The 14632-nt window shown below is 41.8% G+C and overlaps 1 protein-coding gene across 4 annotated transcripts in view; it reads right to left on the bottom strand.

The window, feature by feature from the left end:
- The window catches only part of GRIK1 (glutamate ionotropic receptor kainate type subunit 1), a 230244-nt gene that overhangs the window by 115145 nt on the left and 100467 nt on the right, over window positions 1–14632 (bottom strand). For all 4 annotated transcript variants that reach the window (XR_014709971.1, XM_084617633.1, XM_084617632.1 and 1 more), the window contains exons 2-3: window positions 4127–4294; window positions 574–831 (exon numbers count right to left, since the gene is read on the bottom strand). Coding sequence is in view for 3 of the 4 variants with exons in the window: in XM_084617633.1 (XP_084473759.1) it covers window positions 574–831; window positions 4127–4294 (426 nt within the window). In the remaining variant the exon portion in view is untranslated. The remainder of the gene's footprint in view (window positions 1–573; window positions 832–4126; window positions 4295–14632) is intronic.

The following is a 14632-nucleotide window of genomic DNA, read 5'->3' as shown; positions in this document are numbered from 1 at the left end:
GGTGATTTCAGGGCACAATTTCAGGGGACACCGATATCATCCATGTTAAAATGGCTTCAATTTGAGTTACTCAACAGTAAGCTTCTACATACAATTACTTCCAGGTCAGCTATGCATCAGTGCAATTCTCAACCTGACATTCATAGATTCCAAGGCCAGAAGGGATCACTGTGATCATCTAGTCTGACCTCCTGTGTAATGCAGGCCACAGAACTTCCCCAAAATAATTCCTAGAGCATACTCACACAAACTATTACTCAGCACAGCCTGTGGAGATTAGCTATTTGATTTTGTATTATTGTTCTCAGTGATGAAAAGCACAATGTCATTTTATAGCAGTGGTCAAACCATATTCTTTCTGTATGCAAAGCACCAGCTGGTACCGCAAGGGTGGTAGCACTTGAATGGGCAGCTCTGAATTCTGATAAAGTGAAAACTTGTAAAAGGGTGTCAAGTGATAAGTTTCTACACTACATCCTAGGAGAATTCTCCCATATGTGCTACATCCTACTACCTTCAGTTTTTATGAAACAAAATATCTTTATATATAATCATGCCCCAACGGTTACGTACCTGTACTGTCTTCATATACTACTGTCACTATTTTCCAGTTGTAATATAATACCAAATCCAAAATTGCCCTACTGATCGCTGCATAGTCTGGGTAGAGGTTGATATAAAATGTATCTTTGTTATCCACTGTAGGGTGCTTCCATCGGGTCTGTATATGCGGAACTTCAAGAGCATTGCAAATAGACTGCACTGCACTGACCGAGGAACTGTGGGAGGGACCAAACAGTGCAGCTACACCAAGCGCAAGCTGGTCACATGCTGTGAAAGAGAGGAAGGGGAGAAAAGAGCTGTAAATGATCTGCAAAGTCAGGTAACGTGCTGCATTTTTAGTTTTGGTTTTGTGGTACATTTTGTGTATTGAAAGGCGTGCTTTTGAGAATGGGTGACCGCGCTGCTCTCCAGTCCCCCAAGGCACCTGCATTAGAGATACTTTACATTGCACAGCTGATGAGCAGTATATCACAGAATCAACTCGCAGCAAATAAAAAATAAGATGACTGTTTCACTTCATTACCTTTCATCAGACTGAGCTGAAATGCCTCACTCAATGTGGTGTTATCCTGGAGAAACCTAGAGCTACACTGAAAACCTATATGTCAAATGAATGTCATATGAATTAAGTTTCATGGCAGAGTGACAATGGAGAGGTTGGCCAACTGCTATCAAAATGAGTTAGTTTGTTAATTTCAAGCCAAAGAGTTATAAAGAAGCAAGGGCATTGTGATTCGTGTTGTATATTTCTTGCTTTTTACTATTAAGGGTCAGGGACGTTATTTCCAATAAAAAGAGAAATGGAGATTCGCTGCACATTGGTATATTCATTTTTAAAATGTCAAGCAAATGTCTTCTAGCGATTAAGTAATTTAAATGCAAAATGATGTAATGCATATTCGATCCAGTCTTGCTCCCACTGGGGTCAATAGCAAAATTCCCATTGCAATTAATAAGAGCAGGCCCAAGCCAGTGATATCATAAGAAAAAAAATAAGATTGTTCTGGAAATCATATCAAAGCAGGATACCTTTACTCCAATCACCATAATGTATGCTATTTCTAGCGATAAACTAAAAAACCCCACACCCATGTTGCTCTACACCTCTCTGTTCCTCTCCTCTTTTCCTCAGGCTAATCATTCTAAAATGCAACAAAATTCACAGCTCTTGTGTATGTGATAGAAATCTAGCTGCAAATATTTCTAATCTTTATGGGTTGGGGTGAAACCATTCCATGTAGCCTGCAGTGATCTGATTCTTGTTTGTTGGAAATGTTGAATAACACAAAATAAACTGCAATTACTTGAAATGCTTAAAATTATCCAAACAAAGACAATGAGCTTGAGCTCTTCTCTGCTAATATTTAGCTCTATGATACTAGTCCAATGTGACAGAAAATCAAGCACTTCTTATTTTCTCAGCTTACAAATGAGCACTGTGTACGCACACCGCATGAAACATGGCTTTCCAAGGTTTAATTTGCAAGCCTTCTTAAAGGATTGTGGGTACTGATGTCTGTTAAAGCTTATTCCTTCACTCTCCCACTTCCCTGGTCCTTCTCGCATGAACAGAGAGCAACAATACCCAAAGTCCGAAGGTGCAAACAATTTGATGTTTATTGGGGTGATCTTCCAGCAAGCTTAAATCCAAGTTCCTTTTTCCTTATTTTCGAATCCCAACTTACTTCCTGTTTTTCCCTAATTTATATAGTAATATTCTTAGGTATACCTTAACCAATCATTCTACTTAAATGTACCTAACCAATCCTAACATATTGTAACATGATTACCTAACCAATTATATCCCACCACCTTAATTAGTTTACACCCAGCAAAATAAATTATACAGCAGACAAACAATCACAGAACCAGACAGAGACCATGCCAGTAAACAATAGCGAAGTGGGAACTATAATGACAAAACAATACAGAAGTGAGGATTTCACAACTACATCTATAAAGACATAAGGGTTTCCCAGCTGTCTATTGATAAGTGAGTTCTTACTAGACAGAAAACTATCAACCTAAATTTCCTTTTATATCTTCTAGGCTCTTCCCTTTCTCTGGAGGTGATATATCTGATCACCTTCCTAACAGCCCCATATTGACTAGTTTGGAATGTGAGGATGTGACCGTGCGCTTCCCAGCATATGACTGCCTCTGCTGCTCAGCCAAAGGCATTAGCCTAAGAACAGGGCCTCAGACTGTCACAGCGAGAGAAGGCCCTTACACAGATTCTTTCTTGTATACCTCCTATTACTAGCTAAATGATAAACATACACCTACATTCTTAAAGTATAGGCCTTTACAGGCAGGCCTGAATATCTATATCCTAACACTCCTAAAATCATAAAGATGCTGTCAATGTTTTATGAGGACAAAAAGTAAATGTTTTTATTTGATGTGGTTTGGAATATGAGTTTAATAGTAGTTCTCAGTAGCCACAAGGTAGGATCTTTTTATGGAATCTGAAATTCTGTCTGTTAAAACCTACCACGACCTATGTAGTATGCATGAGTCCAGAAATGATATTTGAAAGGCAAATTAACAAGAAAAACTACAGAGAACTGTCTTATAAGGGAATTTTATAATTTTGTCTGAAGCAGCTCCCCGGTTTTCGTTTTGTTTTTGTTTTTAAGTTGAGTAATAAATTACACTGAGTGCTATGAGGCAAATATATAAATAACAAGGAGCAAGTCATTGTTCCTAACAAGACTCATGATGTGGGTCTGCATATCTAGTTCAGAAATCCTGAACTTGCCTTCTAGCAAACTTATTTTATGCATTTGCTTTTACAGTAACCCACATTATTTTAATGAATGAACTGCAAAGCACATCCTCAAGCCTTGGTGATTTATGGCTCTCTTTTCTAGTCTTGTTTCAATCAACTTTTGTGACCGTGTTTGAATTCAGGGAACGCAACTACTGTCTATGGACTCTTAGCATACTTAAGGATGTCTTTTAGAAATGAATGATTAGGCTGTGTCCAAGGAAACAAGTAACAGTCCCAGATGAGATTTTGACTTTTAGTCTGCACGTTAGATGAGGTGTCAGACACTTGTCATCTTTTCAGGGAAAATAAATGGATGAGAATATATATTTCTTACTTTTTCAAGCCCAATTTTTATAAATGGTTAGACTAGAGCAACCCATCTGCTGTTTCGCAAAGTGTTAACATTTCAGGATAACCTCTTCATTCACCCTGTTCTTAGTACCTTGGAATTAGTTTTGGTGTGAATTCTGTATATCAATGTATCTTAATTATGAGACATGACATCTCACTGTTCTCTTCTAACCTACTTTCATTTTCTTCAGAATTCTATGGTAAATCCATTTTTTTAAAGAGAATTGGGTTGGCCCTGCCATCTTCCATTTGGTGGTGTTAGCTTATCAAAGACTAGATAAGAGTAAAGTGTCTTCCAGCTTTAGCTCTTACCTCCCAATAATGCTGTAGACTGAATTTTCCTGCTATACTTTGTCTCTAAATATCTGAGCTACCGCAAAAGCATAACACTGTACAGAACATACAAATTACAGAAGATTAAAATATTAAGATAATTACCTCGTCTTGAAGCTTCGAAACTATCAAAGATGTTAATTCTCTGGATGTCATAGGTTAATGTGGTATTAGGCATCAGTGTTCTGTTTCTGTTAATGTTGGTGACTGCAAACTTGAAAGCTAATTCTTCAACGTTAACAGGTTCATTTTCCACAGTTTCAAATATTCCTCCTGTAGAAGCAAGGAGATAAAGGAGAAGCATTATTCACTTCTTCATTCATCACTATACATGGAAGATAAAAGCACATTATGAGCAATAATAGCCTGAGTATTCAGCATTGTTAAACTAGGATTTTAAGACTAATGGATGTGGGGTCATTCATTTTATCCATGATATTACTGTAGAATAAATCCATATTCTACACACTATCTGTAGAGACATCTGTGAAAGATGCTGCACATGTTCTAGGTAAATATTTTTAAAGTAACATACTTTTGGATAAAAATTTCAAGGCATATAAGTGACATAGAGCCTAAATCATGAATAGTGTGGAAATAGAGAAGTGTTGTTTGCCCTTTCACACAATACAAAACACAGGGGTTACTCAATGAAATTAATAGGCAGCAGTTTTAATGTAAACAAGAGGCAGTACTTTTTTCACACAGTGCACAACTAACCTCTGGAACTCAATGCTCTGGATGTGGTGATGTCCAAAAGTATAAGTGGTTTCCAAAAAGAACTGGATAAGTTCATGGAGGATAGGTCCATCATGGCTATTAGTCAAGATGGTCAAGGACAGTCACATACTTGGGGTGACCCTAAACCTCTGACTGCCAGAAGCTGGAGTGGAAGGTGGGCAGATCACTTCATAATTGCTCTGTTCTGTATGCTCCTCCAGAAACTTTGTTATGGGCCACTGTCAGAACCAGGATACTGGGCAAGGTGGATCATGGTGTGACCAAGTATGGCAGCTCTTATGTCCAATTTTCAAAAGTGATTTTAAGTACTTTGAAAACGTTGCCCTTAGAACTTTACCCATTTCAGGCACAGCCGGGCATTGAGGGCATTAAGCAGAGATGAGCTACCTCAGTTAGACCTCTGGGGGGCATTGTGCCTTGTACAAGCATTATACCACCTGTTGCTCCTGCCGACCAGTGGAAAGGAGCGTGGGGTTATGATTCTACCTCCTCTGGAGAGGCTTGAGCTAGCAGCTGTGCTAACCTCATGGCATTTTGTTAATCAGGGGAGTGCAAGGACTGTCGTAAAGGTCAACCTTGGCACAGGAAGTTTGGGGAAGGCTCCTAGCACAACTGTCCCCACTCCAGCCATATAGAGCAAGGTAAAATCTGGGTTGTCTTGTATCGGTTGCTTGGTTAGACCGTGCTATCATAAAGTTGCAGAATGATTTCTTTAATTCCTAGTTTTCAGATGCTTCAAATTTTCCAATAAAAACCCTACTTGGGCTGAAAGTTTCCAAGCTTAATCTCTGCCTGGAAGGTTTTTGGATTTTTTTGGTTAAAATTTGGGCAAACTCCCCCAGGCCCAGAGGACAAATAAACATTTTTCCTGTTTTGAAAGCTTATTGCTGGACTTTCACACAGAAATCCCCAAACAGCTGAACACTGAGACTTAGAATGCAAACGCTGTGGTTTTGTGAAGGAATTATGGCCATGACTATATTAAACCACAAACTTAGAAGTCTGGATACTTAAAATTAATAAGAGTCAGGAAGTATAAAAATCAAGGGCCCAAATTTTAGGCTGCCACCAAAAAGCACCCCGCACAGCTCAGGAGCAGGGACTGCAAAGATTGGATTTGTGCCCTTGCTTCTAGGCTAGCTGTGCACTAAGTCATTTGTGTAAATGGGAGCAGGTGAAAGCTGCTCTAAATTGTGCTCTTTAGGGATCTTGTATAGCTTTATTATGCTTAACTCCAAGGGTCTCAAATAGCAGCGAAGGATCAACAGGAACACCTTGGCCATGCCCTTGATACTGGTATAGCCAAGGTGGATTCTAGGCTACTGGAGGCTTGACTGTGCTGCTGGGCTGATCCGCCCGCAATCAGCAATAGCAGCTTGAGGGTCACGTTGCATCAGCACTACACCACAAAGCAGCTGCACCACCGTGCTGGATCCAGACCAAGGATCTTACAGCAACATGCACGTATGCTGTACATTTTGTGACCTCTTTAATATAAACAGAAATATATTAAGTTACTGGTAACCATTTAGCAAGAAAGGTAGGAAGGGAAGATGCTGCATGTATGCAATGTGAGTTAATGTTGCTATTGGAGCCTTAACTTTAACACTTCATGACTTGAAAAATTTTAACTCTCATATTAACATTGTATTAACACCATGGTGGGGCCACCCACATGAAGCCACTTGGAGGAATGGGGCCTTAATGGGAGCAAAACTGGCCCATTACTCGGGGATCATTTTATCCACTAGTGAAATGAAGCTGCTTCTGGGGTGAAAAATTCCAGCTGTTTGACAGCACACACAAATGCTGCACAACAATGAAGGATAAAGCATGCCACTATCATATTGAAACTGCAGGGAGAAATGTAAGTAGGTAAAATGCAGCTTCTGAAGTTGGACTTTGGTGACAAAACTAGAACTAATGTCCCTGTTCCTACAAAAAGTTCCAAAAGTGCTCAAGAAAAATGACACCTCCAGCAACACAGTGCCCACTAGCACTGTGCTGGAGAATTGGTTCAGCAGTTTCTCAAAGGGGCGAACACTACCTATTGAATAATCACCCACAATACTTCTTGCAGCATGTAGGTAGGTGGTTTTGGGGAAATGTCCCACCCAAATACTGACTCAACCCTTCTTAAACTTGTAAAATCTGATAGGATCATGGCTGCATGCCATTCCACATGGGCAACTATATTAGTTCCTAGGTTCTGTTCTGCTTCTGTTATATTTTCAGAGGCCAGAAAATAAAATCTGTGATCTGCTCCTGATTATACTGCTGACAACTGAAGTTAAGTCTTTCTGGAAACTTGAGGTGGGATTTCCAAGGAAGAGCCTTTTAAAGAGTAACAGGTGTGACTGTTTTGGTTTTTTGTTTGTTTTTTTTGAGGGGAACTGAACATTATAATGGAATGCCTTGGTGGTTCTCACAGGGAAGTTTAGGGGGAAGGAAGGCTAGTATGTATCAGGGTTCTCAGGTCTTTCTGATCTGGTGCTTAGACTTATGATTTGGGGTGACTGGAATATATACTAACCTCTAGAGACTTTTTTTATGCCAATAACACATTCAGGCTTTCTGGGAACACTGATTTGATGAATGTATAACACACAGCCATTTAAAAAAAAAAGCGCTCCTTTAAACAGCAGTCTCCAGGTTCAGTACTTGATTTAGCAAGTATAATTTATTCCTTTTTAGTGCAAGGCACTAGAGAATATTCTGGATTTCTCAGTTAAATATTTTCCCATTTCCCCCTTGTGAAATTTTATATTTTCTATTCATCAGACTATATTCAGCTAATGTACTGCAATCTCTTGCAGTTTTGATGTCACCAATATAGGTTTAGTATAGTCATTAGCTGACAATCAGGAAAGGGAAATACACAGTGGAATTAAGACCTGCTTTGCATTTTAACTCAACAGTAAAAGCACTAGAAGCTATCAAAAGAAAACAAGATGGCAATGTTACCTATTTCGATAGCTACTCCTTTAAATATGTAGTTTATATTACCTCTCTAATCCATATAAAATAGCGTAATTGCTTGAGATGTGATATCTTAAATTATGTACTGCAGGGTTAACTCTGACTGCACAAAATTGTTTCAGGTCCTAGAGTTCTTATTGATAATGAACAACAGCATTGCCAACCAGTTTACCATTCTGTTGGTTAACCACAATTTACCTTCCTTCCTCTCATCAGCTGACTATTTCTCCTCTTCCAACATATACAAACATTGACTAAACCTACTCCCAAACAGAGATAATTCTGTGCTAAAGCAAGTCAGGGTCTGTCTATATAGTATGCCATCCTCTTTTTCTTGCCGTTTGGTTTCTTTAAACTATTATGATCTTAGCAAAACATCTCTCTCTTGCTTGCTAAATATTTTATGCTTCTATAACTTTAGTTTCCTGAAATAGTTTAAATGGTTTGATCTCTCTGATTTTGGGTGCTTCACACACCACATGCACATTTGTAAATGCATGCATCTTCCCACTCCGATGCAGAAGAACCCAAGAGCGATCCACTGGAACATTTACATCATCATTATTCTGGCCCAATCATTTGCAATCTACGTACCTATTTAAAAGGCCCTAATCCTCAATGAGATTCATGTGGGCAGATCCCTATGCCTGCACACAGCCCTCTTGATTTCCATGCAGGAGCAGGGCATCTACTGATACTACTCTCATGACTACATTGAGGTCCATATGGGGAAAACGAGAAATATTTAAGTTAATCTGTATTTAGGACAACACTTTTTCAGATGTTATCGGTCACCTTCTAAATACACTCAGAAAAATTGAAAAGAGAAATTAAGATTAATAGTTAATATATTTCGCAGTAGTCATTTATACTTAAAGCAGAATTTTACATCGAACTTTTTTGGTCTCCAAATAAGAAGTGTCCACAAAAGCTGCAAGCTGATCGATTGTTTGTTTGTTTGTTTGTTTGTTTGTTTTTTAAGGGGAAAAAATGCACACCCTAAAAATGTTACTGAAAAGGACAGAATCCTCATTAGAATATCATTGCAAAGCAGTCTCAATGGGAATTGTATATGCATTGTTGTACTCTAAAAATGTACTCTGAAAGTATTTCTAAAAGCCTGCTGGCTATAGCTTAAATACTGCTGTATTTTAGAGGGATATGCTAAAGTGCCCCTCTAGTCCATATTCTAGATATGTCTTGTCTACACTAACGGTGTTAAAGTATTTTTGAAAATGGCTTATACCATATACATACCAGTGCATTTATTGGTGTGTGAGGTACTCTGGGTATGCCTGCAAGCATTTGTTTTGGATATGCAATCGATATGTACATGTATCTGTACATGCATCTTTAGTTCAACTAAACACCCTGCTTCATAATCAGATGTGCAGCCACCAAATGCTGGATGCTTTTTCATTGGAAACTGGCCTGAGACCACTAAATAGATTATTTTCAGAGGCCAACAAGCAGCTATCTGATTGTTCATAGTTGTTTAGAACAAGATGCCACCACCCTTCTTCATGCTGAATAATGTCTGTATTTGAATATATTCCTGTTAATCATACAAATAAAAGGGATTATTCGCAGAGTAAGGTGCTGCTCAGTGTGAGTAAGAGTGGTAGAATCTACTCTTGTGCGAACAACTTCGGATCCCTACCGACCTGGGTTTGGTTCTAGCCAGTGACCTAAATGTGAAAAGGGTTATATCAGACCATAAATCCTTCATCAGGCATCTTTAAAAATGATAGTGAATAAAATTTATCCTATTGTATTTTTAATATTTCTGAAGAAATTTAACAAATTAATCCACTAAATTCACCTTCCTATATTTAGTAAATACCTCACTATCATGTATGTTTGTAGGGTGACCAGATGTCCAGATTTTTTTTATAGTCCAGTCAGTCCTGATAGACAGTCCTGATTTTTTGGGCCTTTTTCTTATATAAGCTCCTATTACCCCTCCCCCACCCCCTGTCCCAATTTTTCACATTTGCTATCTGATCACCCTAGTTTGTTGTGAGCTCCAAACTAGAAGAGAAACAGAAGTTTAAGTGATAAACTGGTTCTTTATCATACTTATCAGATGTTGCAATTAAATACAAGTGAAGATAGTGCAACATTTTAAAAATGAATTAACCAGAGGGCTCTACAAGAAAAAAAGTGATACACTAGATATAAACAATGCTCCTGAAATGACGCAGTTGAACACCAACCATGGAGGAGACTTTCGGAAGGGGCTGATGTTTGTTTCAAGTTCTTTGGAAGATCTCCCATTGTCCCCCATCCTTTGACCTAGATCTAAGACACCTTTTCTGTTACTCTAATCCTCAGCCGCACCAGGGGATGAACTATTGTAACCTAGAGCAGCGTAAGGGCTGCTCTAAAGTCCATGGATTAGAACAGTACCCTGGGAGCTATTTCATGAGCCACTGAACACTGGAACACACTGTAATCCTGCTCTTTCCTTTCATGCCCCCGTCATGCTTGGTATGGAGGGACACAGGTGATGTAGAAACAGATGTAGCAGCCTTATGTCACCTGGTCCCTTTATATCTGGGGAATCCCAGCTGCACTGAGATGACAGCTGTCCCTCTGCTTTGCACTGCTGGATCAGTGTGAAATGGATGGGTGCAGGATCTGGTCCCACATCTTTTGTGTGCACGCGTGTACACACACACACACAATTTGTGGATGGATGTGGGAAACCATCTCCTTTCACCATTTTCACTGAGAGACTATGGGCAAAGGGCTAAAGAAAGACATTTAGGGTATGTCTACAATAAGAAATTATTTTGAAGTTCTATTTGAATTTTCAGAAGCTATTTTATATATTTGGTCTTGTGTCCACACTAAAGCACATGAATTCGGCGGATTGCGGCCACAGTACCAAGGCTAGCATCGAATGTGAGAGCGGTGCACTGTGGGTAGCTATCCCACAGTCCCCACTGCCCATAGGAATTCTGGGTTAAGCTCCCAGTGTATGATGGGGCAAAAACATTCTTGCGGGTGTTTCTGGGTGTGTATCGTCAGAAAGCTATGGCAGACAATCGTTTCGTGACTTTTTGGCGTGCAGATGCCATACTGCTTTCAGCAGATGGTGCACCGCTGCTCTCCTGCTACTATGAATCCACCTCTCCAACTCAACTTTGCTCAGCCATCGTGAACTGAGCAGCACAGCTTCCACCGCCAACTCTGCTCTCCCGCTATTGCCACGCTTCCAAGCTTCTCCATGTAGTCTGTCCTGGGCTCCCACCTCCATGAAAGCCACAGAAGACAACAATTTTCAGCCTTTGTTCAGCTACCGTGAAACAAACAGCACAGCTTCTGCTGCCTTCTTCTACATTTTGCGCCCTTTTTCCAGGATTACCCATGCAGGCACCATAGCCATGGAGCCCGATCAGATCTCCACTGCAGTTTTGACCATTGTAAATACCTCATGCGTTATCAGCAATACGTGCAGTACCTGCAAAACCGGGCAAGGAAGGGACGACAGTGCGATTACTGTACTGATGACATGGACACAGACGGCATGGCATGTGGCGATTGGGAGATCATGGTGCTGTTGGGCCAGGTTCAGGCCGTGGAACACCGATTCTGGGCCCAGGAAACAAGCACAGACTGGTGGGACAGCATAGTGTTGCAGGTATGGGATGATTCCCAGTGGCTGAGAAACTTCCGTATGTGTAGGGCCACTTTCATGGAACTTTGACTTGCTGTCCCCTGCGCTGAAGTGCAAAGATGCCAAAATGAGAGCAGCCCTCACAGTTGAGAAGTGAGTGGCCATAGCCTTGTGGAAGCTAGCAACGCCCAACAGCTACCAGTCAGTCGGGAATCAGTTTGGAGTGGGGACATCTACTGCGGGGGCTGCTGTGCTGCAAGTAGCCAATGCAATCATTGACCAGCTGGTATCAAGCGTAGGGTAGTGATTTTTGGAAATGTGCAGACCATTGTGGATGGCTTTAATGCACTGGGCTTCCCTAACTGCGGTGGGGCTATAGATGGAACACATATCCCTATCTTGGCCCCTGAACACCAGGGCAGCCAGTACGTAAACTGCAAGGGGTACTTTTCCATGGTGCTGCAAGCACTGGTGGATCACAAGGGACGTTTCACCGACATCAACGTGGGATGGCCAGGAAAGGTGCATGATGCTTGCATCTTCAGGAACTCTGGTCTGTTTGAACAGCTGCAGGAAGGAACTTACTTCCCAGACCAGAAAATTACTGTTGGGGATGTTGAAATGCCTATAGTTATCCTTGGGGACCCAGCCTATCCCTTAATGCCATGAAGCCGTACACAGGCACCCTGGACAGTAGTAAGGAGCAATTCAACTAATAGACTGAGCAAGTGCAGAATGGTGGTAGAATGTGCGTTTGGATGTTTGAAAGCGCGCTGGTGCAGTTTACTGACTCGGTTAGATCTCAGCACAACGACTATTCCAATTGTAATTGCTGCTTGTTGTGTGCTCCACAATATCTGTGAGAGTAAGGGGGCAGCCAGTTTCGCATAGCCAGACAACAGAGCAATTAAAGTGCAGCAGGGCGCACTCCACATCAGAGAAGCTTTGAAAGCCAACTTCATGACTGGCCAGGGTACGGTGTGAGAGTTGTTTGTTTCTCTTAAAGTTACCCGCCGTGTGTATGTGAAAGGAAATAAAGTCACAATTGTTTAAAAACTGTTCTTTATTATTTGTTGCACAAAACATTGAGAGAAATCAGAAGCTAGATGGGGGTAGGGGGGTATTGGATTAGAGAGGTGGAGGAGGAAAGGACAAGTCCAGAAACCAAATCAAAATTTAGGATATGCCAGATTTCTGCTGCTTGTGCAATCCTCTGGGGTTGACTGCGTGGGTCCCCATAGCCTCCCCACCCCCCATGCGTTCTTGGGTGTCTGGGTGAGGAGGCTATGGAAATTGGGGAGGAGGGAGGACAGTTATTCAGAGGCTGCAGTGGCAGTCTGTGGTCTTGTTGCCTTTCCCGCATTAGATCCACCATACAGCAGAGCAAGTCAGTTTGCTCCCCCATGAGCTTGACATAGCATCCTGCCCGCTCTCATCGTGTGCACCCCTCTCTTTGTATTCATGTAATGCTTTAGGCGACTCAACAATTGTTTGCCTCCACGCATTCAGCTGGGCCCTAGCAGTAGGGGAGAACTGCATGAGCTTGGCAAACATGTCATCCCGAGTTCATTTTTTCCGCCTTCTAATCTGGACCAGCCTCTGGGATGGAGTAGATGGGGGCCGCATTGAAACATTTGCACCTGCTGCAGGAGGAGAAAAAGGGAGGGTTGTGTTTTAAAAGATAAATTTTAGAGAATAAAGGGGACACTGTTTCTCAGTGAAACAGGCAATTCATAGTACATAGCACATGTTCTTTCTGTACAAGGTCTCATTTTGCCTCTTATACTGAAGTGCCTGCCACTTTGGTGTGAGTACGTGATCACATGTGGCCAGGCAACAGAATTCAGCTTGCAGGCAGCCTGTGGACTCTCTGGGATGATAGTTACACACACCCACAGCAGGGTTACAGTGAGACTGTGAGCAGGGATGAGCCCTTTAAACTAAATGTGAACAGCCCAGCGCAGCTAGGTTTCCCCCCACTGCATGGCTCCCATCAAGCTCTCACTCACCAGAAGTGCCTTCTCCAGAGTCATCATCCAGGAGCATGCTTTGGGAGTAGGGGGAGGCTATTGGCTCTAGTGTTAAGAATAGTTCCTGGCTAGGGGAGAAAACAGATTCCACACTTGCCGCCTGTGCGCTGTCGTCCTCCTCTTCGTCCTCCAAAAACTCATCCTCCTCGCTCTGTGCTACTCCCCCTTGTAGGTGTCCACGGACAGTGGTGGGGTAGTGGTGTCATCACCCCCCCCCATAATTGCATGCAGCTCACGGTAGAAGCGGCATGTATGGGGCTGTAACCCAGAGCGCCCGTTCACCTCCCTAGCTTTTTGGTACGCTTGCCTGAGCTCCTTGATTTTTGTACGACACTATTCTGTGTCCTTGGAGTAGCCTTTTTCTGACTTGGCCCTGGAGACTTTAGTGTACGTATTTGTGTTCCTTTATTTGGAACGTAGTTCTGCCATAACAGATTCATCTCCCCAACATGCAATGAGATCCAGTACCTCCAGTTCGGACCATGCTGGAGCTCGGTCTGTGAATCCGGGACTGCGTGGTCACCTGTGATGGTGGACTGTGCTGATGGTCGCCTGTGCTGTTGGTGACCAAACAGGAAATTCAAAAGTTCCCGGGACTTTTACTGCCTACCTGGCTAGTGCATCGGCGTTCAGAGTGTTGTCCAGAGTGGTCACAAGGGAGCATTCCAGGATAGCTCCTGGAGGCCAATATTGTCTAATTGTGTCCACAGTACCTGTAACCCGGAACTGCCATCGCGATTTTTAGCACTACTCCACTTGCCGAGGTGGAGTACAGAAATCTGAGTAAAGAGCCCTTTAAATCAAAAAAACTGGTTTGGTCGTGTGGATGGAACCAGTTTTATTTCGAGGTAACTCGGCTAATTCTGAAATAACTGAGTACTGTAGACCAGGCCTTAGAGTCAGGTGTATTAAAATATTCCTCAGCAGTGAATAAAAGGGAAATGGTGGCTAATTGGCAAGGGTAGTTCTGACAGTGACGAGAGCACTAGCCAGATGAGTGACTGATGTTCAAAGAGGAGGAGGAAGGGAATCCAAGTTGAACTGACTAATATGACAAGGCATCAACCTCCTGCATCCTTTGAAAGAAAAAATCGACAGGAAGTGAAATGTCAAAACCATAAAAGCACACTTCAGTGGGCACTCCTAAAAATGTTATAAAAGTCTTTCTAACCAGATAAATCTGTCATCACTTAAAGATGCTGTCAAGGACTAAGACTCAGAAGTCATTACTAGATCACG

Source organism: Lepidochelys olivacea (genome assembly GCF_965140295.1).
Source record: "Lepidochelys olivacea isolate rLepOli2 genome assembly, chromosome: 1".
Lineage (NCBI taxonomy): Eukaryota > Metazoa > Chordata > Testudines > Cheloniidae > Lepidochelys > Lepidochelys olivacea.
Note: the sequence above shows the minus strand (reverse complement) of the source record. Positions and strands in the feature narration are given on the sequence as shown.